This window comes from Canis lupus, chromosome 27 (genome assembly GCF_003254725.2).
Source record: "Canis lupus dingo isolate Sandy chromosome 27, ASM325472v2, whole genome shotgun sequence".
NCBI lineage: Eukaryota > Metazoa > Chordata > Mammalia > Carnivora > Canidae > Canis > Canis lupus.
The window spans coordinates 44924944-44951139 of NC_064269.1; the positions used below are offsets into that span (position 1 = coordinate 44924944).

General features: G+C 44.3%; 1 protein-coding gene across 39 annotated transcripts in view; it reads left to right on the forward strand.

Annotated features, from left to right (window-relative positions):
• The window catches only part of CACNA1C (calcium voltage-gated channel subunit alpha1 C), a 746601-nt gene that overhangs the window by 683002 nt on the left and 37403 nt on the right, over positions 1–26196 (forward strand). For 28 of the 39 annotated variants that reach the window (XM_025461617.3, XM_035706871.2, XM_035706873.2 and 25 more), the window contains 8 exons: positions 5653–5685; positions 8955–9083; positions 11392–11457; positions 13231–13322; positions 22021–22186; positions 22761–22888; positions 23487–23583; positions 25481–25583. In XM_025461617.3, the coding sequence (XP_025317402.3) occupies positions 5653–5685; positions 8955–9083; positions 11392–11457; positions 13231–13322; positions 22021–22186; positions 22761–22888; positions 23487–23583; positions 25481–25583 (814 nt within the window). The remainder of the gene's footprint in view (positions 1–5652; positions 5686–8954; positions 9084–11391; positions 11458–13230; positions 13323–22020; positions 22187–22760; positions 22889–23486; positions 23584–25480; positions 25584–26196) is intronic. The other 11 variants (XM_035706874.2, XM_035706878.2, XM_025461634.3 and 8 more) reach the window with 1 other exon arrangement.

Genomic DNA, 26196 nt, shown 5'->3' on the forward strand with positions numbered 1-26196 from the left:
TTTGTTCCCACAGGCTAGCAAGCTACTGTCAGTGTGGTTGCCAGAAAGCTTCTAACGCAAAGGGACCTAGAACATTTCATGAGCTAGTAGGAATGTGAGAGATCTATACCTCAGGTGGGTTTAGAACTACCCAGGAGTGCCCCAAAAAGCATAGCCTTCACCATTTATTCTTCCTATTTAGTGTGCCTTTTCTGTCTTTCATACTCTTGCTTTCTGTCCCCCTTCCTTGTCTGTCCTTCTGGGCTTGTTTTCTCTCTCTCTTTCATATAGAATTTGTTGATGTTTTAGTACTGCAGACAAACTGATTTCATTCGTTTATTCTTCATGGGTCTCTGGTTTGTTATTTGAGTGAAGGATACTGGCTTTCCTTCCCAAGGAAGATAAAACTACCTTGGCAATTTAATCAGTCTTGTTTAGCATGAATTATTGGCAGGTAATAGCACCTGGGGAACCATCAGGCTGCAGGTGAATAACACAGTGACTTCTGGGGCTTAGGCTGCTTGCAATAATAACACAGTGGTCACAGCTGTCCCCCTTCTGCAGTCTAGCACACAGAGGCAGGAGCAGCAAGAGTGAGCCAGGAATCAGCAAACGCCAGCTGGGTACCTCTCCAACAGTCCCCTTGGGGCCAAAGACCCCCTTACAGGAAGTTCCAAATAGGCATTTCTATCAACTGTGTGTCCGTAACCACAAAGATTCAAGAAGGGCCCTTCTCCTTCTGGCCAGAAGTTTATTCTAGTAAGCAGTGTAAGCCAGGAGGTTTCCAACATGGTGGACAGAGGGGAAGGGGGGCTGCTCTTTCCACTTTCCACCGCCTCATCTTTGGACTTTCTTTCATTTCTCCCTGCCCTTTTCTGTTCAGTGTTTTTGCCTCCCTTGTCATCCCCTCCTTTTTCCCTTCTCCTTGGCACCCCTCCTCCACAGATCTATCTCCAAAGACCAAAGACCTCCTCCACAAACCAAAATGGAAATTCTAAGAATGGCTTTCAACGAACCATATTTCTTTCATTTGCCCTTAAATCTGAAAGCCATTGACATCTCCCCCTCAGCTTCTATGTATCCCAGGTGATTTGTGCTTACTTAAGCCTTGCATCTCCCTAGCAAAGAAGCTCTTCATGCAAGTTCAGAGGATTTACAGTTTAAAATGTATTTTACTTTGGCGTCCTTAAAATTCCCTTCCCTGCTGCCATCTCTGGTGGCTCTAATATTCAGCATCTCCCATATCCTCCACATCTGTGGGGCCACAGTTTAGTTCCTGGTTAGAAGAGGAGATAAAAGGATAATGAAGACCTAACCTCCCCATCTTAACCTACACTTGTTGGCTCCTGACCATGACAGTGGTGTTAAATGTCTATAGAAGCCTCTGACTCCTGCCTCTCTCTGTGTGTACCAGCCTGATAATTGTCCTCCCAACTTAGATTAACTGGAGTCTCACCAGCAAAACCCCTCAGGCTTCCACCATCCCACACGACACTCTTGCAACTCAACCAGCCATCCTGTCTTGCAGATCAAATGGAGATGATATTAGAGACTGTGAGTACAGAGAAGCAGAGAGCCTTGGGGAGCAGGGAGGGATGCCAGCTGGACCCGGACCCTCAGGTCGTCTAAAATGGAGTTTATATTAGATTTACTCCCTAAATTCTGGACAAGAGTACTTCAAAAAAGAAAAAAAAAAAGCAACAATTCTGTAGCTTGGTAGCTAGATTTACATGCTCCTGTGACATTGCTTTTGACTTTGTTTCAGAGGAATGTAGAGTTTCAGTGACTCTGATATTATAGCCATTGTTTCAATGGCACCAGTGGATTGTGCAGCTCTCTTCTGTAGGGTTTGCTCACAACCTGGCCAAAAGCCAGCCTTCCCTAGGGGAATCAGAAGGTAATCTTTATCTTTCAAAGTCAGCATGTCCAGGAGGGTGCAGCAGTAGCTTATGATCTCTTCAGAATGTTCCGTAATAGCCTGATCTCGAGAGAACATCCTGGAAGACAGCTTGATTGGGTATTACAGCCTAGATATCTACTACCTAGCCTTTAATCCCTAGTAATCCTTGCCTCCTGGCTGTGTTTAGAAAAGAGGAAGAGGAGGAGGAGGAGGAGGAGGAGGAAGAGGGAGGAGGAGGAGGAGGGGAGGAGGAGGAGGAGAAGAAGAAGAGAAGAGGAAGAAAGAAGAAGAAGAAGAAGAAGAAGAAGAAGAAGAAGAAGAAGAAGAAGAAGAAGAAGAAGAAGAAGAAGAAGAAGAAGAAGAAGAGATGAGAAAACGTCTCTTTTTTTAAATGATTAAGAGCTATTTTTCAACAACCTTTTAGTTCTCCAGAGAGACTATAATGTTAACAACTGGAAAGATCCCCTCCATCTAGGAGAACCCTCTCTTCGCCAGCTTCTGGTACTCCCTGAATTTCATCCTTCAGGGCCCTATGCATGGTCTAAAGATTCCAGAAACTAAGACTTCATCCACTCAGATGATAACTTCTCATTTGATCCTGAGCTTAATTGAGAAAGACAACTTTCCAAGAATATCTCCTATTTGCTGCCCAGTGCCACTCACATTGTCGTTGTCAGTTATACCAAACCTAGGTAATCTATATAAGTACTGAAGGAACAGGCTTTCCTGTCTATTGCCCTTAGCCTGTTAGCTGGAACCACTAGCCAGGACTTTCTGAAAATGTTCTACCCCTGCCTCACCTATGGAATAACCGCCTTACTTCATTTATACTAATTGCATGAACAAAGTAAGTTAATTGCCCAATGTCTTTAAACCCCTTAAAAATTACCAGATCATTAGAAAACAAAGATGAAATCATTGGCTGCTCAGTGCCTACCATTACTGGAAAGGATGCCATATGAAATTCTGCCAGAATGTTCAGAGTAGGTGAGCAGCTCTGTTCTCTCCCTCTAGAAGGGCAGTACAAGTAGGGTCTCCAGGCTCATGGAAGAGGAGTCTTCAGGGAGGCTCTCTACCCTTTCTTCCCCAGGAAGACCACAGATAGGGAAACTATAAACTAAGGGGAACTGGGAACAAATCTGGGAAAGGGTCAGAGATGGAAGGCGTAAGTACTCCAGGCTACCAACCAATTCTGAGTTTAGCTCAAAAAGCAGAACTAATGCTAGATGATCTCTCCAGACAGTGTACCAGGGAACCACAGAGAGTGGCAAACAGCATAAACATGACTCTGGGATAAAGGTGCAGATGCCCAAACCCAGCAGGTCCAAGCTCCCCTTCTACCTAATCAAGGGATTCCACTTACAGCAGGGCAGGGTACCAAAGACTAAAATGACTACTCAAGATCATTGAGAAAATGTCTGTAGAAGTTTGGCAGTATGTCAGTAGACTGTGGGTTCTCCAAAGGTGAGAGCTATATGTTAGGCTTCTTCCTATTATCTCCACTTCAAAATCACCCAGTGATTGCTTTCTGATTTTATTATGGTTAGTTGTTTTTGAGACCATGGATCTTATGAACATAGTTCTTCAAATATGAACAGGCTATATGAGACATTGACAAACACAGCTCTAGCACACCAAAGGTGCCCTCTGAAAAGCATAACTTAAGGCCCAAGAAAAAAATTAATCTATGACTCTCTGGATTCTCCCAGTGTGAGACTCCTAAGAGTGCTGTTGTTACCTGGGCTGGGAACCCAACATAGGAGTCCCAGAGAGCCCCATCCTTCTTCTTCCTACTGCCCTCATTGCTCTTCCTGATTTCTTGACTCCTACTATAGAGATGTATCCTAAGGATTGTTAATACATATTATTAAAATAATAAGATACAATCAAAGTGAGTAGAACACACCTGAAGCTAAGTCTCAAAGTAATAGTAGACAAGATCCTCAATGAGAGCTGTGACAGGCTAAAAAGCAACAAGAAAACACAGTTAAGACATCTAAAAATCCCACATGAATTCTCAACGTTTAAGAAGTAAAATGGTTAAAATTTTTCATGGCTGGGACTCATTCATTTTGGCCAGATGACCCAGGTGGGTTCTCTAAATTGTCTCCGTTCTGGTCCTGTTCAGGATGGGACTGACCCAGAGGATGCTCAGGCATTTGCCCAGGGTTCTTAGGACTGATGGGCAGTTCTGGCAGTTTTCAGGATGGATCCAAGAGAAGAACAATGGCCCCCACCTGCTGGGAACTCTATCTGATGCCCTGGCGTCACATGTAGCATAGGTTTACCTCCATCTGGCCCTCATACTCCCTCCCTCACTGACGCTCTAGAAACACAGAACTCCTTAGCCATTAACACAGGAGGACAGGCACTGAAGCAGCTAGAGATGTCTTCTGTGCATGTGTGTATGTTGTGTGCACCTGTGTGTGTGTGTGTGTGTGTGTGTTTCTATGTTCTATCTTGCCTGCTAGCCAAATTCTAGTGATCCCACCACCTCCAGGCCTGTGGACTGACCTGGCAGCTGGTATTCCTCCTAAAGCAGAAACCAAGATCTAGAATGTGCTCTGTAAAGGACTAGAGAGCTGTCCCTTCCCTTCTCTTCCCTTGCCTCACCCTTTATCTCCCATCATTCCCGAAAAAAGACATCTTACCAATTTGCTGTAGGAAAAAAAAGGAATTTGCTGAGAAATCTGTTACCAAAGAAGTATTTTCAGTCTGAAAGTAAATGTCTAGCTGTGCACATTTCCATCCTTCAAAATTCCATTATAGTTTTCCTTGGTCTGTACCTTAAAAGCAGAAACACAAGAGCAACCATCTGAAAGTGGAGGGTAAAAGCAAAGTCATGACCTTCTCGAAAGAGTTAACAGCTCAGATGATCAGGACCAGTCAGAGGCTGATCTCTGAGTGCTGGGGCCCAGAAAGGAGGAGCATCTTCCTGGATATAGGCTCAGGGAACTGGAGGTTGCCATGGGATACTCACCGGTGGCTAGTTTCTTTAGCTCTTGCCCCAAAATGAACTCAGCAGTCAGATCCGTGAGAATAGCTATTTGAAGTGTTAATAGTAATACCTTAAATTGTGTGCAAAGCCTTGATACGCTATATATATATATTCACCATTTCACATCAATGGCCAAGGCTCTCCACACCTATAGAGTCGTAGCTAAGCAGGGCCATCTCCCACCTGAATCTAAGCTTGAGGATGAGTCCCTGCTACAGAGAGGCTTGAGAACCACCTCTTTAGATCCTCCTCAATGACAACTAAAACTGAGTTTTCCCCTAAATTTGAAGGGCCATTGCCTTTGGCCTCCTTTGCTCAAATATGTCTGGGCAGGGACATGCACCAAGCATAAGCAAAGTCCTTCTCCTCCAGCTGGCAATGCCCAGGATAAGCTAATGTGCAGAAAGTACAAGCCCTCAAAGGTTATCTCAGGACACGGAACTCATTTTAGAAAACAAAACGAAACAAAACTTCCCTCCGAAAAATTCAGAAGACCTCATTTGTAACGAGTGTGTGAATTATTTCGTTGTGGCCAGAGAGGGTCCTGAGTAGGGAAGGCCTTTGGGTCCTCACTAGATGTGAGACACACCTATGCAGAGCCCACACTCACAGTGATGTCCCAGAACCTGCCAGGCCTATGCTTTGTATTTCTTTCACTTGTTTCCTTTTGCCCTCTCCTGCCACGGTGTTGCTCCTGTGTTAGCCAAGACCTAGAGTACCAGGCATCTTCGTTGGAGACTCATTACAGCTTATTTCTATCTGCCTTTCTTTAAAGCCAGCTGAACATACCCAATGCTCTCCCTTTATGGTAAGACCGACCCTCCAGACGACGCTCTTAGCTTCTTGTGACCCTCTTCTAACACCCCCACCCTCACCCACCCTAGTCCCCTGTGTCTCTGGGAGGCCAGCCTTGCTCCCGTTGCATGTAGCCACTGTGTCTGTCCTGTGCCTCGCCTGCTCCGTCGCGTGTGAGCTGTGACGTGCTGTTGTGTAATGGTGTTCTTTACCCTCCCCAAGCTTTCCTCTGGGTGATAATTCACTGTGATCTTGACCATCTAATGAGCTACCGGGAGAGAACTGGACCCAAGGCCATTTCCTATTAACATTCTGAGGACTGCATGGGCTAAAATCTCTAGCTTTAATCAGATGGGGGAAATTTGCACAGGGCACCCATGAGCACCATGGTAAAGGCCTCCTGAGAAAGGAAGAAAGGGAAGGATGATCCAGCCGGGAGACAGAAAGTCAGACGGTGACTTCCCACTAACCATCCAGTGTCTATAACTGCCTCCCACCCCATGGGCTCTGACTTCAAGGCCCAAGTAAAAGGTCATAAGCTGGAATCTGTTCCTGAGAGTGTGGCCAAATACCATCACTCCAACAAAGTTACCCATGAATGTTTCTAAATTCCTAAAGTTCATTTAAAATTAGGCTATGCAGAAAAACAAACTCAGGAGTTTGTTTGAAGCACTCCTCATGTAGGACTCTATGATTCACTTTGCCTAAAGTGAGCGAGGCTGCTAGGTATGACCTTGAAGTCTCCTTGGAACAGGCTTCTCTAAAAAGCTGCCATCACATGTTTCAAAACTGAGCCAGGTGTGAGTTTTTTAAGGACCAGGGGGTAGGTTGATTCCCTGAAAGTCAGCCTATTGGGGGCAAGATTGGGTCAGCAGGTGGTGCCTCCTGACACAGCCCATCCCAGGCTGGCTGGAAGGCTGCCCAGGGAAAGGCTGAGCCTGGATGCTCTACCCTGCTTCACAGGGGCCGCCACTGGGGTCTGCTGCTTCACTGCATTGTCCTTTGGTTTACGAGAGGACATTTTTGTGTGCACGTGGAGACGTGTTTGTCCTCCTTCCGGAGTATTAGGAAATTTCAGCTGGAGGGGGGCGGGGGGCAGGGGTTTGGGACGGAGTTTGAGCCCAGCATGGAACTCAAACTGCAAACTTGACTTCTATTTTTTAACTCAAATCCAGATGCCCCTGTGGCACCAACTTCTCAAACTCTTGACACTCACAGCTGAAGTTCCCCACTTCAGCTTGTTCTTTCTTTTTTCTCCTTTCCCAAACACAGTGGAACTGACAGCTGAGTTATAAAACCCTGAGCCTCTTCTGCCTACCCCTCTGGGGGAACACAACCTCCTTTTAAGGAGAGAAAATAGAATTTCAAGTAGACACGGGTGATAGAAATGCAGAGATTAAGGGCATCAAAGGCTCCAAGTTACCCTGGCAGGGTAGGACGCAGGGGCAAGACGAGGCTGCCGCCTGCCTGGCCTTCCTGCCACAGCCCTGCCGCCCTGCCTGAGGGGAACAGGCCCCCTGTGCGGATCTGAGGCAGCTCTGGTTTGAAAACAGAAGAAATACTGCGGCTCCTGCCCTGTCTGGAGAGTGGGAGATAGAGGAGAGACCCTTCGGGCATGTTTCTGTGCAGCCCTCCCAGGGAGTAAGGCTGTGCTGGCTTGGAGCAGCTGCCTCTGAAGGCTTCCGCGGCCCACATGGGTCTCTGATGCTGAACAGGAGGAAGATGGGTGGCCCCGGGAACCACTGGCCATGTCGGTGACCGGTGACCGTCAACAGGCCACAGGGTTAGAACAAAGGGCCCATGGGGGCCCTCAAGGGCATTAGCGCTAGCAGGATTTTCAAGGGTGCTACCAAGGGGTGGAAGTTGTCAGGGAGGATCTTGGCCTGGAAGTGATTAAAAAGAAAGCAAAGAATCAAGCAGTGGGGAGGGCCTCCCCCCCAGCCAATGACCTGGAGACTCCTCCCTTGAGGACGCACACCCCGGGAATGGTAACAGGAAGCCCAATGGTCCGTTCTCTCCTGGTGTCCACAGGGCTGGGTGAGCTGCACTAGCTCTGGGGGACATGAAGGTGGCTCCCAGGAGGCTACCACCACGGGCCCTCTGGCGGGCATGGGCAAGAGGAGGGTCAGAGGGTCAGTGTGGGTTGTTCTCAGGTCTGGAGGCAGAGGGTGACAGGGCAGCCTGTCCTGCCCCTGAGCCCTGGCCAGGCACGTGCCCCGGCCCCAGGCCCCTGCAGGCCCAACAGGCCGAGGAGGGCCCTCAGCCAGCAGACCCCAGCAGCCCTCACACAGATACCTTCCTCCCCTGCCTCAGCTTGGACTCAGTTCTTCACCTTCCCTTTGCCTCTGCACTCCGGCACTCCCCTGAGGAGATGATCTGCTCTAAGCAGAATCCCTCAGTCCTCTCATGCCAGGGCCCAGACTTACCTAGGGCTCCCTTAGAGTGACCGTTCCCCACCTCACCCTGCCTGTGCCCCACACCCCTTCTAGGGTCGCCTGCAGCCTGGAGAGGACTGGGGCCTCCCGGTAGAGGGGGAACAGCTTCAGAGTCTGAGGTGAGGCAAGGGCTGCAAACAGACACTCTCTGAGGTCAGCAACACCCCTGTTCCCACCCTCCCTGTACCCATGTGGGAAGAGGTGACACACAGCAGGAGTTCTAGAGCTCTGAGCTGCCAGGGCACAAGATCTCAGCCGTGGGCAGCCCATTCCAACCCTATTTGCTGTTAGCCCACCCTGCCCATCAGGACCCCCAGTGCAGTCATACATAGGGCTGGAATGGAGGCCACGACCCGCCCAACCACCTTGCAGAAAGCCAGATCCCACTCAGGATGCATGTCACCCATCCAAGCCAGGCACAAGCGAGGCTGGGGCTGCTTCCTCAGCATGCAGCTAAGGCAGGGTGCACCCAAGGCAGCTAGCTCTCCACCTGAAGACTTCAAAGCATATGGAAATTCCTTTTGGAATCTTCTGTTGCTCCACTCAGAGGGTTAAGAATTAGGACTGAAGCGGGAAACAGGAGAACAGATAAACAGGGCTATGGGCTCAGGGGCCCGGGCACAGCTTGGCTCTGCAGAGACCTCAGACCTGGGTTGTCTACCTGGAAGAGGTGAGCATCTGGCCTTCCATGTGGCCCAGGGGAGAGAATCTAGTGCAGCTGGCCCTACCCTACCCTACCTCCCCCCCAGCCAAGGGCTGTGTTGCTCAGAGCAGGGCCCACCTCATTCTCACCCCGCCCCCTCTGTTGCTGTGTTAACTACCACCTCCTATTGCCGATGGATTCCAGAATGCAGAGGAGAACTCCCGCATCTCCATCACCTTCTTCCGCCTCTTCCGGGTCATGCGCCTGGTCAAGCTGCTGAGCCGAGGGGAGGGCATCCGGACCCTGCTGTGGACCTTCATCAAATCCTTCCAGGTAGCCACCTCCACCGTCAGCAGGCTGCAAGGAGAAAAGCTTCCTGAGCTCCCAGGAGGTGGAGGCGGGGCTCCCCGAGAGGCTCCCCACAGTTCCACCTTGCATCCCTGGACAGGAGGGAAAGAAGGAGCGGCGCTATGAGTTGGGTGCTGAGTACGAATGCCAAGTGCCAGGCTTACTTTGCTACTTGGCAGCTGTGTGACCCCATCCTCACTCTCTGCCTCAGCTTCCCTCTTGCCTGTAATGAGGCCCTTGGACTCAATTTGTGGTTTTCAAAAGCATGCTCTTGGAGCCCCAGATTCCCTCAAAGTCAGGGTAGAGAAGGCTGGGAGCTAAGGGGGAGCCTGAAGCCCTTCTGTTCTCTTGTCTCTGTATTTTTCTGTAAGAAATGACTGCACAAAGAGGTTTTGTGGTGGAAAAAAAATTGGAAAAACATGGGTCCCGGATGATCTGATAACCTCAGTGGCCCTCCCACTTTTGGCATTTTCAGGATCTGGCCATCACCTTCCTCCCAGTAGGCATTTCTGCAATATCTGCTGTCCATACCTGTTTGATACTTAGCCAGACTCTCCAGAACCCTGCTGTCGCTCCACTCAAGGAGAGATGGTCTCCTCACAGGGGCTCAGGGTTGCCTAACTATAGGATTAATTCTTTTTTCTCAGCCATTATTTTCCATCTGTGAAAGCAGAATAATGATCGCCCCTGGCCATCTCTGAGGAGTGTTATGTAAGTTTGAAGTTAAAGAGAAGCAAATTCTGTGAGGTCACTCGAATTCCTTGAAGATAAGAAGTGTAGGGACCCTTGCATGTACTCCATGCTTCCCTCAGCCCAATGCTGAAGGCGGCTTCTCTCTGCCCTCGGAAGCACCTATCTCAGGCTTCCTTCCATGTCCCCTGCTCTGGCCAGTCTGGACCCGGGGACAGGCTAAGAGTGGGGCCCTGATCCAAATGTGCCCAGAACTGAAGGTACAGCCCCAGAAGTGCTCTGCAGACAGGTACCTGCCTGGCTTTGGAATTCTGTCCCAAAGGCATAAACCCTCTTCCAGGCCACTGCCTGCCCTGGAACTCAACACCCGAGGCCCTTGACGGGACCAGCCTAGCTGCACTCCTCAGACCCAGTCCTCTGCGCACCAGGCCCAGGCTGGCTCCCCACTTCACGATGAGCTGCAGCTGCCCTCCCTGCCAGCCCCCTCCCACCCCACCCTTCCCCATCGGTGGGTGCCATGCCCTGCCCAATCCCAGGGGATCTGAGGATTCCGGTGAGAGCAAGAGTGGGGGCTGACCCTGTCCATGGGTGCACCCCTGGGGTCCTGCACCTGTGATGACCCTACAGGCTGTCAGCATACTCCTCCCCCCTCCCCCAACCCCACACACATTTGCCCAGGCTAGGAAAAGGCAGCAGAGCCTGTAGCTGTGAGGAGCAGAAGCCCAAGCCCAACAGAAGAGGCATCCGTGTGATCGCGCAGTGCCATCTAGCGGTGTGTGGACACTGGCGAGGCGTCGCCTAGGCTCCATCATGCGGCTTCGCTGATTCCAGAACAGGCCCTGAGCCCCAGAAGGCCGCTCCCCAGGAGAAGCAGCAGGGACTCTGGAAAATTTAGTTCTCTAAAATGAAAGGCAGAGAATATGTGGAGTGAATAAAATATAAGGGACCCAACTATGTGGAAGGCATCACACTACGCATTTTGTGTGAGCCTTGAGTCATTTAAACTCCACAGAACCGCTAAGAGGTAATTAATCTTCTTCTCATTTTTCAGAAAAGGAAATTGAGGCTCAGAGAGGTTAAGTAATATGACCAAGCTCCCATGACTAAAGTGTCAGAAATAGGGTTTGAGTCCATGATCCTTCCTTCACTTAAGTTTTTCCTTAGTAATTATTTTTATTACAACTAGCAGAATATCATCAAGCTGAGTAAAGGAAGGGTGTAACCTGCCTCCACCCCATGCCTCCTCAGGAAACCTTGGAGTGTATCCTCCACGGGTCTCTCCTAGCTGCGCAAAGACGTATGTCTAGTTGGAGGACATTTGCTCATCCTTGGTTGTTTTTACCAAAGCAGTACCCTACTCTATATACTCCTTCCTCTGCAGCCTGCTTTTCTCAGTACACCACACTGCTTCTTAGGTAATTAAAACCACAGGAAAATGAGAGGTCAGTGCTGTGGTTCAGGCTGGCTTCCTCCTGGTGACCAGAACTTCTGTGGAGCTCTTGGAAATGCCTCCTCCTAAAGCCAGGCTGCAGCGCCCCCCAGGAAGGGTTCTGGCCGCCACCCCTTGCCGGCCTCATACCCTGTCTCCTGTGCTTCCTTCCAGGCCCTGCCTTACGTGGCTCTTCTGATAGTGATGTTGTTCTTCATCTATGCGGTGATTGGGATGCAGGTAGGACAGCTGGCCCGCTGCTCTTCTGCCTCTACTTTCCCTTCGCACCTCCCAGCCCCACGTTCCCGGACACCTGACTGTCCCCCGCTCTGCTTCCACTTCCAAGGCCAAGAAGCTCACAGGAAATAGAACATCCCTTCGGGGGTGCCTGGGTGGCTTAGCGGTTGAGTGTCTGCCTTTGACCCAGGGCATGATCCCAGAGTCCTGAGATTGAGTCCCACATCAGGCTCCTGCGAGGAGCTGCTTCTTCCTCTGCCCGTGTCTCTGTCTCTCTGTGTCTCTCTCTGTGTCTCTCGTGAATAAACAAATCTTAAAAAAAGACAAAAAAGAACATCCCTTCAAAGGGTGTCCTTAGGCAGGGTGAACGGCCAAGTGCTATACGCAACTTCTCTCCTCTTTGCCCCAGGCCTGGTCTCTGCTGATCATAGGGAAAAACACTCCCAGATTAACACCATGGGCCTCAGGAGAGAGAGCACCTTCCAGAAAACAACACGAAGGGTGTGTCAGACAGCACGCTTCCCCTTGCCCAGGTCTGACAGTCTGAGAACTACCCCCAACCCAGCACCATTAGGGAGAAGCTAATGACAGAGAGGGAGGGAGGGGAGAGAGAAAGAAGGAAGGAGGAGAGAAAGAGGGAAGGAGGGAGGTAGGCAAGCTCTCCCGATCAAACATGTAGCAGTTTCAGGGGCCGCGCCTCACAGGTGCCCACTGCACTTTCTCCTACCTCAAACCTTGCAGCGCTCTCCAGCCAGCATCTCCTCGGGGCTCCAGAGAGTGCCATAGCGCAGCACCCACACTAGCCAGGAGCTTTTCCTCAGCAGCTCTCTAAGAAAGAGGCCCCTGCTTATTCTTTGCAAAAAGACCTCGGGTTCCTGGGCCAACATCTTTCGAGATGAGAAGAGCTACCTTGCCATCTCACCAAAGGTGGCAGCTTCTAAAAGGTGGCATAGCTTCAAAAGGCTAGGAAATAAGGGACCCACTAATTTCAGGGATGGATTAAATTTGCCCAAGTCCCAGATCGATCCAAAATCCGAGAACTGGATTTGGAAGACTGAGCATCTGCACTGAAGTGGCAAAGGAAAAGAGGCCAGAGACTTGCATTATGAGGGACAGGAATTGTCACTGATGGTGACAGGAATTGATAACACAGTGCTGTGTAGGTGAAAGTGGCTGCAAGCAGATCTTAGGCACTCTCACTATACCAAAAAAAAATAAAAAATAAAAAAAGCTACCAATGTTAACTGTGTGAGGTGATGGATGTGTTAATTATCTTGGTCTTGGTAATGATTCCACGAGCATTGTACAGCAAATCACCACCACACTGCACACTTTAAATATATACAATTATATTTGTTAATTATTCCTCAATAGAGTTTTTTTTAAGAGAAAAAATATACATTCCCAAGAATCTGCAGTCAAAAAAAGGAGGAGACCAGATAGCCCTCTGTCCCTGGACAGAAGCACAGTGCTGGTTGCAGCATCCACCTGCTCTCAGCCCATCTCCCAGTGGCCTATAGGGACCTCTTCTGAGGGCCTATGGGTACTTTTCTTCTTACACTATCCAGTATGGAGGATAGAGATCAGAGGCTGGATGGGACAGCAGGTGCCTGCCCCTACGAGGCACTGCCAGGTTATGTCAAGGAACTCAGTTAAGCTATGAGCTGGCCTGATTCCACAGTCACCCATGAGCCCTAAAGAGACCAGATGATGAGTGGGAACTAGGACCCTCTCTATCCACCATTCACTGACACCCCCTCCACTCCCCTCGCTCAGGTGTTTGGGAAGATTGCCCTGAATGACACCACAGAGATCAACCGGAACAACAACTTCCAGACCTTCCCCCAAGCTGTGCTGCTTCTCTTCAGGTGAGTCTCTGAGGACAGATGCATACAAACACACCTAAATGACACAGCCCTATGGTCTGGATATAGAATGAAAGGGAACTCTTCCAGAGGAGTTCGCAGGGAGACAACTGATGCTGGACTTCCCTCCCTGGACCAAAAAACTGTTGTTCCATTGCTATTTATAATACTTTCCAGTGAGCAGCCCACTGGTCACAGACACACCTGCCAGTAACCACCCAAAAATACTAGAGGATCACAAGTCAAATACTGAAAGCACCCTGGTTTAGAAGCCAAACAGGCTCAAATCCAAGCCTGTGACACATTCTCTTTGTGTAAGACATATAACTTCTCTAAGTCTTGGTTCCCTTGCAAACAAGTGCAGTTGCCATTGTCAATGCCATTTGCTTTATTAGGTTATTATGTCTTCATGTACTTAGTCTCCCCAGCTAAGCCAGCCATGAGCCTTCACCCTTCTTGGAAGGCCACTACCTCAGGCCTAGCAGGGGAAAAGAATGTTTCTCAGCCTGATTCTGAGTGAGTGAATCCATGCTACAGCCTGCTTCTTCCTTATCCGACTCCTAATGCCCCCTTGCTCTGCCCTCCTTCTCACTTTCCTGTGCCTCACAGCCTGGGCTGGTAGATGAGACCATCTAGACCATCTAGGCCAGGGCTGGTAGATGAGAACTTTTTATACCATCCCTGAACCAGATGGCTTCTAAAGTCCATTTCAGCTCATGTACTTTACATATTTTTGGCCATGGGAGAGGCAGTGAACTTTCTACCACTCCCTGGGGTCCCTTTCCAGAAGATCCAGAGATCCACTCTATTAGATAACTCCACCTTCACCAAGTTCTATAGGATCCTTTCCCCACACCCAAGCTCAATTCTCATTATTGCTCAAAATGTATTAAATCAAAATGACAGCCCTTCAAATATCATTAGATATTACCACCTCCCGCAAATTGTAGACTTTAAGAATACAAAGGCCATTGTTAAGTCCCAATTTAACAACACTTAAGCCTGTGCCATATTTAAGTATTGGAGCTGAATGCAGGTATAAGACTGAGCACATGGCTCTACCTCCCCTCCTTTCCTAAAGTCTTTGACGACAGAAGGTATTTCTTTAAAAAATAAACCCATAACAGTACTAAGAAGGAAAAAAAACATGAAATAGTACTATTAGTGAACCAGGAATGTTGAGGAAATTGTAAATGGAAGAAATCAGATGGGATTCAATAGACAAAGGAACAAGATCTGAGGAAAACATATCTCTAACAATGCATGGTCTATAGAAGAAGTGAGAGCAGTTCCAGGATCAATAGGTAAAAGGCTCAGGAGAGACCTGGAGTCATCACGAGGCTGGCTCCTCAAGGATCTGTCTTTGGAAAACAGTTGCTAATGCTCACAAGCTGAAAGCAGCAGCACTTGACATCACACCTCTGGGCTTTGGGGCCTGAGAAGGAGAGTAGGTCCCCCCAAGGAACCTCACCCTCAAAGAGATGCTCCCTGCCCACCTCATGTGGCAGCACACGTTCTCTTTATTCCATGATGCGCAGAGAAGATCTGTAATGAGAACTTGAGCCACAGAGATGTGAATTGGGTTCTCAGTCCAAAGAATGGTTAATAACAATCCCAAAGTAATTCAGGGAAAATGAATACCAATACAGAAAGGCACTATGCTCTATTAGCAGATGGATGAATACATGAGGAAGAAAAAGAATATATAAAGTCAAAAGATTTGAAAATAAATATAATTCATATTTTTAAAGAGATTTCAGAGCATACCACATCTATTAAATTAAAAGGGAGGAGGAGAAGCCATTAATTAGAACAAATGAAAGAGAGAACTCAGAAGAACATCATTGTTGAAATATTCAGAAAATGAGCACAGCTGAAGAATGAAATAATGAGCTGAAGGATCAAACCTAGGGTTGTCTAGTACACAACCAAAAGGACAAGAAGATTGAAAATATAAAATAAAAATTAGTGCATGGGGGATAGAACTGAAAATCCCATCTTTCTAATACAAGTTTAGGTAAAAACAACAGAACAAATGTAGAGAATGAAATGAAGGAATGATCAAAAAATTCAAATAAAGATATGAGCTTTCAGGTTGAAATGGCCTACTAAGTGCAGAATAGGTTATCAAAAAGCCCCTTAATCAGACATAGTATAAGGAAGTTTTAGAATACCAAAAATAAAGAAAATAGCCTACAAGTGTCCAAAGAGAAAAAAGAGAATTATTTTCAAAAATGCCAATTTTCATTAGATTTCTCACTAGCAAAAGTACATACTAGAATACAAATCATGTATGCAGTATTATGAAGAAACTATTTTTTGACCTGTAGTACAACCTAATTGGCATTCAAGTAACAAAGCAAAATTGATTCCAAAAGTGTAAGAATCCAGAAAGTTTACTCCCTCACATAAACATCTGAAACAACTACACAAGAATGCATTTCCACAGAATGAGAAATTAATCTCAGAATAATCATATTAGTAAAGAAGCCATAAAGCTTATAGTTATGAGTTATGAGCAAAGAAATTGTGAACCTTACATTAAGTCTAAATAACTGTTAAGACAGGTATTAGTTATTAAAAATTTTTGTTGATTTTTAAGTATAATTACATTGTGGTTATATAAAATGTATTGTTTTATTTTTGAGATGCGTATTTAGGGTTGATATAATGATATTACATGAGGTGCAGGATTTGCTTTAAAGTATTCCATCATGGAGATAAAAGGTACAGAATAGGGAATATAGTCAGTGGTACTGTAATAGTGTTGTATGGTGACAGATGGTGCTCTACTCACGGTAAGCAGAGCATAATATATAGATTTGTTGAATCACTATGTTGTACACCTGAAGCTAATGTATTATTGTATGTCAATTCTCAATTTTTTTAAAGACTTATTTATTCATTTTAGAGAAAGAGAGGGAGAGTGCGTGTGCGCAGGGAGAGGGGCAGAGGGAGAGGGAGAAATAGAGAAGCAAACTCCCCACTGAGTAGGGACCCCCCACACTGGCACCCTTCCTCTTTCAAGTTTTCTAAAAGGTGAGAGAGCAAAAGAACTAAGCTAAATTAAACCAAACTAAAATAAAATAAAATGCCCCAGCCAAAAGGGGAGAGGGGAGTTGTCAGAGAGATAAATGAAATACACAGCAAAATATCTATGGTTGTTAAGATTGAGTAATGGGTACGTAGGGTATCTTTGTACTTTCTACATTTGTATATGGTTGAAAACTTTTTAAATAAATGTTTTAACAAAAAAATAGTAAATGTTGGGGTACCTGGCTAGCTCAGTGGTTGAGCGTCTGCCTTTGGCTCGGGTCATGATCCCAGGATCCTGGGATCAAGTCCCACAACAGGCTGCCCCACGGGAGCCTGCTTCTCCCTCTGCCTGTGTCTCTGCCTCTCTCTGTGTCTCTCATGAATAAATAAATAAAATCTTAAAAAAAAAAAAGTAACTATTAAGGGAAAATGTCCAAAACCTTGATAGCAATTTGAAAGTGAAATCTCATATTATCTCAACAAGATAGGAAGAATGAGATAGTGGAAGAATGAAAAACATGAAAGCGTGCTGACATTCTTCTCTTATTTGTGGAAAGGAAACAGATATCGTTCAAGTCCATACACAGCAAACAGAAAGTGTGTAGATATGTTCAATATTTGAAGGCCAGCCATTAGAGAAACAGAAATTAAATTACATTCCAAATCACTAGACTAAAAAAAAAAAAATCAACAAGGAAAACCTTAGTAATTCTGCAAAAAGAAGGAAAGACAAAAGAAGGAAGGGAGAAGGATGAGGGAGAAAAAGAAAATTAGAAAATAAAACAAGATGGCAGGAATAAAAACAAAGTGATTATTCCAAAGTGATTTTAGTGATTATTAATCACTGAAAGCTCAATTTCTCTATTAAAAGATAGACACTCTCATGTTGTTGGCTTTAAGAAATCTAGCTGTAGGGCAGCCTGAGTGGCTCAGCGGTTTAGCGCCGCCTTCGGCCCAGGGCGTGATCCTGGAGACCCCGGATCGAGGCCCACGTCGGGCTCCCTGCATGGAGCCGGCTTCTCCCTCTGCCTGTGTCTCTGACAATGCTTCCAAAAACATAAGAATAGTAATAACAATATCAGAAGAAATAAAATTCCAGGTGAAAGGCATTAAACAAGACAAAGAGGGATATTTGATATTGATAAAAGGTATATTCTACCAAGATTATATAACAATCATAAAACTAAAAAAAAAATCATAAAACTACATGAGTCTAACAATATAGTTTGGAAATATATCAGTGAGACTAATATAATGGTAAGGAAAAAATGAAAACACATAATGGAGACATGTAAAAAAATGACAGAGCAAGTAGAACAAAATAAAAGAAAAGGTAAAGAATACCTAAAAATACAATTGACAAATTTAAGTCAATTTGTACTCAATAAGTGGAAAAAAATATATCCTTTTTAAACACCCAGAAACATTCACAAAAATTAGCCAAGATTTAAGTCACAAAGAAGAATTCAATAGATTCTAAAATTTCTCTAACTTCAGTACTGCAAAAATTAGAAATTAACCACAAAAACAATACTCCCTCCAAAATCTATACACTTAAATGCTTGAGTCACTGTTCTAAATAATTCATAACTGATATACATCTTAGAAATGAAAGAATGAAAGAAGCACATCTTAAATTTACATGTTGCACCAATGAATACCAAAGAAAATTTCAAAGCCAAAATTTATTTTGCAAAATCTATAATAACCAAACTAATAATGGCTGGAAAAAGAATAGTAAGATAACCCCAAAGTAAAAAAAAAAAAAAAAAAAGATAACCCCAAAGTATGAAAGAACACACTTATTAAAATACAAGCAGAAATTAATAAAATATTTAAAAATATTTAGCAGTAAACCCTAAAACTAAATCTTTGAAAAGACCAATAAATAGACAAACTTTCATCAAATCCAATTTTTTAAAAAATACACAACATCAGAAATAAGAAATGTAACACAATCACAGATGTGGAAGAGATTTTTAAAATGATAAAATATTATGAACAAATTTATGCCAATATAAGTGAGAATCTAGAAGTAGATGACTTTATATAGGAAAATATACATATGGTTTCACTCATATGGGGAATATAAGAAATAGTGAAAGGGATTATAGGGGAAAGGAGAGAAAATTAGTGGGAAAATGAGAGAGGGGGACAAACCATAAGAGACTCCTAACTCTGGGAAATGAACAAAGGATAGCGGAAGGGGAGGTGGGTGGGGGATTGGGGTAACTGAGTGATGGGCACTGAGGAGGGCACTTAATGGGATGAGCACTGGGTGTTATACTATATGTTGGCAAATCGAACTTCAATAAAAACAACAAAAGAGGAAAATATAAATACAAAATTGTCTTCAAAAGAATTTTTTTTAATTAACCACAATAGAAATTGAAAAGGTAGTCAAAGTTTTAGTCCTCAAAAACTTCTAAGTTCTTGGTTTTGGTTTAGGTCCCGATCTCAGAGTCTTGGGATCAAGCTCCAAATCAGACTCCATGCTCAGCAGGGAATCTACTTAGAATTCTCTCTTTCCCTCTCCCTCTGCCCCTCCCCACCACTGTCTCTTTCTCTCTCACTCTCTCTCTCAAATAAATAAATAAATCTTTTTTTAAAACTGGGTAAAAGACTTGAATAGACATTTCTCCAAAGAAGATATATGAATGGCCAATGAGCACATGAAAAGAAGCTCAACATCACTAATCATAAGGGAAATGTAAATCAAAACTATAGTAAGATAAACTCATATTCATTAGAAGGGCTACTACTATCAAAAAAATAAAATAAAATAAAATAAAACAGAAAACAACAAGTGTTGGCAAGGATGTGGAGCAATTGGAATCTTTATGTCCTGGTAGTGGGATATGAAAAGGCATAGCCATTGTGGAAAACAGTATGATAGTTCCTCAAAAAATTAAAAATAAAATTACCATATGATCCATCAATTCCATTTCTGGGTATATATCCCAAACAATTGAATGCAAGATCTAGAAGAAATATTTATATACTCCTGTTCATAACAGCATTATTCACAATGGGCAAAATGTGGAAGCAACCCAAGTGCCCATTGACAGATGAATAGATAAGCAGAATGTGGTATATACATATAATGAAATATTATTCAGCCTTGAAAAAGGAAGGAAATTCTGCAGTATGCTACAACATGATTGAAACTCAAGAACATTATGCTAAGTGAAATAAACCCATCACAAAAGACTAATACTATGTGATTCCACTTATATGAGGTCCTTAGTCAAAATTGTAATACATAAAGTAGAGTGGTGGTTGCCAGGGCCGAGGGGTAGAGGAGAATGGGGAGTTATCAGTTAATAGGCAGAGTTTCAATTTTACAAGATGAAAAGAACCATGGATATGGATGCTGGTGATGGCTGTACAACAATGTGAATATATTTAATACCACTAAACTAAATACTTAAAAATAGTTAAGATGGTAAATTTTGTTATGTGTATTTTACTACATGAAAAAGAAAATAAACCCTTTTTAAAAAATTAATTGCCTATGTAAACTACACAAGAGAAACTGTAGAGCTATGAGAATTCAGCAAACTTCTATATATAAAGTCAATTGTATGCCTTTACAGGAAATATAGCTTCTTGAGTGTACTGCTTATAATAGCAACATTTTGTTTAAGTAAGATACCTAGAAATAATCTAAAAAATATATACATGGGGGAATTATAAAAATTTCTTAAAAGACATTAATAAGGCCTAACTAAATGGAGAGATGTGCCATGTTCATGTCTGGGAGACATAATGTTACAAAAATATCATATTCTCCAAGTTAATCTATGCCATTCCAATAAGACTCACAGTGAGATTATTCATCTAACATGAGCTGATTCTAATGTATCTGTATAAGAAAAAAGGAAAATGAATAGCCAAGACAATTTTGAAAAACAATAAGCTGGAAGGACCCACTGTTTATAAGAGAGCAAGACTTAATATAGAACTATAGTGATTAAGACAATGTGGTCCATTGGTACCAACATAGACAAACCTACAGAAGAGAATGAAAAGGCTATCATGAGACTCACACATCTATAGAAATATAATTTATGTCAGAAGGGATATTCCAAATCAGTAGATAAAGATGAACTATTCAATAAATTGTATTAAGAACATTGGTTATCTAAACAGGAAAAGATAAAGCATATTTCTACCTTATATTGAACACAAAAACAAATTTCAGATTAATGGGTTATTATATAAAACAAAATCTTAGAAGTTTTAGAACATATAGGAGAATATCTTTATCACCGAGACTAAGGAAAGACTTCTTTAAACAAGATGGCAAAAAGCAGTGAAATTTAAAAGTTAGATCAATCAGGGGCACCTGCATGCCTCAGTTAGTTAAATGTCCAATTCTTGATTTCAGCTCAGGTCATGATCTCAGGGTCATAGGATGGAGCCCCCTGTTGGGCTCCCTACTCAGTGGGAAGTCTGCTTGAGATTCTCTCTCTCCCTTTACCCCTCCCCCAGCTCGCTCACTCTCTCTCTCTCTCTCTAAAATAAATAGATAAATCTTAAAATAAAATATACATTCAAAATAAATAAGCTTCACTGTAAATAAGGCTGTAGACAAGCCATAGGTTGGAAGAAAGTACTTACTACACATGTAACTCACAAAGTATTAATAGAAAAAATATATTTTAAAACTCACAATGAACAAGAAGACAAATAACCCATGAGACAAACAGACAAAAATATGAAAATGCAGTTCACAGAAGATAAAAATTCTTAACCTATTAATCATTTAAACCTAAATTAAGACAGCAATGAAATATAATTTCACATCCATCATATGAGCAACATTTTTTAAGATTAACTAATACAAAGAGTTGACAAGTCTAAACTCATTGAATCAGAAAGTAGAAAAGGAATTGCCAGGAGCTGGATGCAGTGGGGATAGGGAGAAGTTGGTAGAAGGGCACACACTTCCAGCTCTAAGATAAGGAAGGTCTGAGGATCTGTTAACTAGGTGGGAAGAATCCCTCCACAACTCAAATTGTCATGATGGACACTTTAAATATCTTACAATTTTATTCACCATATACCTCAGTAAAACTGGAAAAAAGTTGATAGGTCTGCAGAGCAATGGCATTTGTCCCACAGTGACGACCAGAACATAAATTGCACAAACCCTTGGAGAATCAGCAATACCAAGTGAAAGTGAAGACATGTCGGCTTCACCTGGCAATTCCACTTTCTAAGCAGATATCCAAGGCATGGACCTGCATGTTGATTGCAGGGTTCTTTGTAATAGCAAAAGAGAAAAGAAAAAGAGGAACCTTTAACAAGATGGCAGGTTTTTAAAAATGGTATATACATAGAATATACTGCTATCTGGCCATTAAGATGGAGGAACTAGAGGCTAATGGGAAAATCTCCAAAACTTAACATGAATTACAAACAGAGGGATTTTTCAGAACAGATAGTTTGTTACCATTTATGGAAAGTTTTAAAACATTCAAAACGATGCCATGTATTTTCATATTTAGTGAATGTACCAGAGCATTCAGGGAATGATAAACACCAAATTCAATTTAGAAGTTCCCTCTGGGAAAGGAGGATGGGGCAAGGGGTGAGGGAAAGATCCAGAGATATGAGATGGGCCCCACGGGTGGTAGACCCTCTCACTGCTCTCCCCTAGGTGTGCCACAGGGGAGGCATGGCAGGACATCATGCTGGCCTGCATGCCAGGAAAGAAGTGTGCCCCCGAGTCGGAGCCCAGCAACAGCACAGAAGGTGAAACACCCTGTGGCAGCAGCTTCGCAGTCTTCTACTTCATCAGCTTCTACATGCTCTGTGCCTTCCTGGTAAGCTGAGGTGGGACTGAACAGCCCACATGTCATGAGTATGCAGTTCAAGGCAGCCTACACCCTCTATCTCTGCATCTTGCAGTCAGAGAAACAGACTTGGAAAGACTCAGTTAGTAGCAATGTCCAATCAGTAGACAAGGACACAAAGCCCTGGGCCAGAGTGAGCCCAACCAGCATCTTTCTTATGCATTCTTGGCTCTTGTCATGGTGGCATTGTCCCAGGGGACAGAAAGGGATGTGTGTAGAGGCCTAGAGGCAACCCATATGTTTTTGACACTTTGATGAGCAGTGTGAGGAAGAGTGGTGGAGAAAGCTGCCCCCGTCCTTAGGGGACAAACTGCCCAGCAGTTTAGTATGAGGGAAGCTGTCCAGCCCACATGTGGGGTTCATTCCACATCATTCTGAGGAGAGCTGTGTCAGATTCATACCAAAGAGACCCAAGTTCCAGGGGCTGGTGTTTTAAATGATGAATATAGCTGGTCTTTAGAAATGTGGCTTCTACCATGCATGGCACCAGCTGGAAAAATGGATTCAGGTGGCAAGAAACTCATCATATCTCTGTTCTCTGCAGATCATTAACCTCTTTGTAGCTGTCATCATGGATAACTTTGACTACCTGACAAGGGACTGGTCAATTCTTGGTCCCCATCATCTGGATGAATTTAAAAGAATCTGGGCAGAGTATGATCCTGAAGCCAAGTAAGTTCCTAGAGGGAAACACTGATTTCCAAAGCCCAGAGGACCATACCTATAGAAGAGGTTCAACACAGGTTAGCATTGGGTGGACCAGTTAGAAACACTGAACAACACCAGACCCCAGGATCAAGAGTCAAGGTCCAGCAATAACAGGCCAAGCATCTTTGGCTAAGTCAAGAATGTAACTATTTTCAGTTGAACAGAAGGATGGGAAATCCTAGTAAGTATTCAAGTGAAAATGTTTAGAGTCAAGTAGATCTCAACTCTATTCTCACCTCGGATTCAAGGATACAATCACATTTGATTAACAGTTAATAAATGCCTCTTGGTCACATGGTTAGATTGCAGCAGCAAGTATATGTGAGAGTCTAATTGCACTACTCAAAGTCCCTTTCTTGAACACGGCCCTGGTGGAAAATTGCTCATCAAAATCTAAACATGTATATACTGGTTTTGGGGTTTTACCATGCAATTCTGCAACTCTGTACCGAGTTTGACCAATAGGGCAACAGCTATGGAGAGCCTGGTACATACGTCCTGGGCTGCTCGCTGAGACCATGGCCCTCTGATGGATCTTTCTCTCCTCTCCTCTCTCTTTTAGGGGTCGAATCAAACACCTAGATGTAGTGACACTGCTCCGGCGGATTCAGCCCCCACTGGGTTTTGGGAAGCTGTGCCCTCACCGTGTGGCTTGCAAAGTAAGAGATGACCTGGGTTCACGGGAGAAAAAGAGAAAACAAGGGAGGGAAGAAGCCTATTTGTCTTGTGACCGTGGTCAGGCCATTGATCCTTTAAGGGAATGAAGACAATACTTATGTATTAAAGAAATGAGCTTGAACCAGATTATATTTTAAGGTTCCTTCCAACAGTAAGTCCTCAGATTGTATAAAGGAAAACTGAAGTGAATGCCTCTTGACCCAGTGAGCCACATGTGCAGTCCCATCAGTCTGTACCACCTAGGCATCCTGGAAGACGTCCAGCCAAGGATGGATGGATTAGGAGTTCTCTTACTGGGATCAGAGGGCTATTAAAGAGTCCATGCTTCAGCTTCAGGGACCTCAAAAGCCCTAAAACTGTGTACAAAATCCCTGAAACACTCACAAATTATACCAGAGAGAGGATCTGTCATGTTCATCAGATTTCTAAGCGAGTCCATGACCCCATAAAAGTAAAAGACAAGCATCCTAGACTCTTTAGACCCAACTCTTGCTCGTGTGGTCCTCACATGATCCTGAGAGTGAGCACTCCCTTAAATTGTGTGCCCAGGCACCTCCCTTACCTCACAGTAATCCCAGCCAGATAGCCCTACAGTTGCTGGAGAGTATTATTCCTCCTCTATTCCCTCTTATTTTAATTCCCATTTCCACCATTCTGTAATCCCTGTTGGAATAACAATGAGCTGAAAGGGGTTGGGGAAAGTGAGGTCAGAGAGCTGTATAGAAGCACAGATACAAAAATTCAACTGTGGATAATCCATTCGTGGAAAATGGAAAATTGAATTGTGCTTTGTTTTACTCAGTTTTTTCTCATTTATATCTCCACTTTGTTCCAAAAAAGATTTTAGAAGATTTCCAAGGTTATAGAAGATATGAGGGGGAAAAAGCACAAATGGAAAGTCAAAGCACAATGGAAAAAAAAAGCAGGGACAAGTGTGTCCTGCATGAGGTGATAGTGCATCCATCATGGCCTCCAGATGGGCCTGGACAGCTAGCAACTGGATGTTCAGCTTCCCAGTGACCGCACCATAATTCACAATGTCTGTGAGAGACAAGAAGATCCATTCAGTCAGGAAAATTATAACTCCTCTTGGCACTATGATTAACAGGAGGACACCATGTGATCTAATAAGTAACATCTTTGACCACATCTTGAGAGCAAACGTCAGAATGACTTTCATGGTGCTCTTTCTCATAATTACTCTGGTGTGCATTGAGGGTCCCACACCAGGGCACTATCAATGGCAGCAATTTAGGGTGGTGAGAAAGGATGGAAAAGGGCAATCCAATCCTAACCAGTCAACAAGCTTTTGGCCCAGCTTGATGCAGAGGTATATTTTTCAGTATACAGAAAAGAGGATGCACTGCATCCTGCATGCAAACCTGCCATTACTGTCTCCTGCATGCAAACCTACCATTACTGTCTTATCCTTATGATATGACAGTATTCTTATGATACTGTCTTACCAGGGCTTTGGATGAATGCTGGCTGGCAGGTGGGCTCTCAGCAAGTGCCTGGCATGCAGCTGTTCTTTGTTGCCAGTAGAGAGCACACCCATATGCCTGAGTAGACATTTGAACTAAGGAGAGGTTTGGGTGGGCTAAACATCCTTTTGTGGAAGCAATGATGTAATAAGAACAAATATTATTCCTCCCTCACTCTGTGTGGAAGAGCTGAGATTTGTGGCAGAGCTGACATCCTCCCCAGAATAGGTTTTAAATACATTTTAGTGACCCATGCCTCAAACCCCTGCCTGCTTCTGACACATGCACACAAGTTTCAAGGCTCCATCCCAGCATTCTCCTGCCATTGTGGTTCTGTGGGTCCTTTGAGAACTGTTTGCTGTAATCACCAGCTTTGTCTCCACTTCCCCTCCAGCGTCTAGTCTCCATGAACATGCCTCTGAACAGTGATGGGACGGTCATGTTCAATGCCACCCTGTTTGCCCTGGTCCGGACAGCCCTGAGGATCAAAACAGAAGGTAAGCATCATCTGAGGGTCACTGGGAGAGCCACTCAGAAAATCAAGAAGACTAACCAAACAGCTTGCAAAGTGCTCCCATGATCTTCCCATTCTGTGTAGGATCAGAGGAGTGGTTCAGTGATAATCTTTACATCCAGGGATGTTGAAGAGGCCTAGCTTACTCATGTTTCCTTTGGTCTTTGAATGGCCTTCTGGTCTCTAGCTTATTTATTTTTAATTCTAGCCTTCCATTAATGTCTAGAAATTATTCGAGGTGATATCTTGAAGTCAAAGCTTTAGAATTAAAACAGTGATGAATGTTACGTAAAGCAGAGCTAAGCCCCATATAAATGGAATTTTACTGACTGTGTGGGTCTCTCAAATGCTTAACTTTGTTTTAACTGTCAGAAAGGGGTCATATTGGCAAATGGTGACGATGGTCAGGGTCATCACATACTATTGTACAGGCTGTGTCTGCATCAAGGTGTTCGGCCAGCCAACAGGTGTGGGTTTAAAATTTCATTTGTGCCCTGCTAGTTGGACCATGCTCCCTCAAGGCTGTGTTTACCTGAAAGGATGACTTCTGCTTTGCACAAAGATACCCTATGGGCTAGCAGCAGCCTTGACTGGGA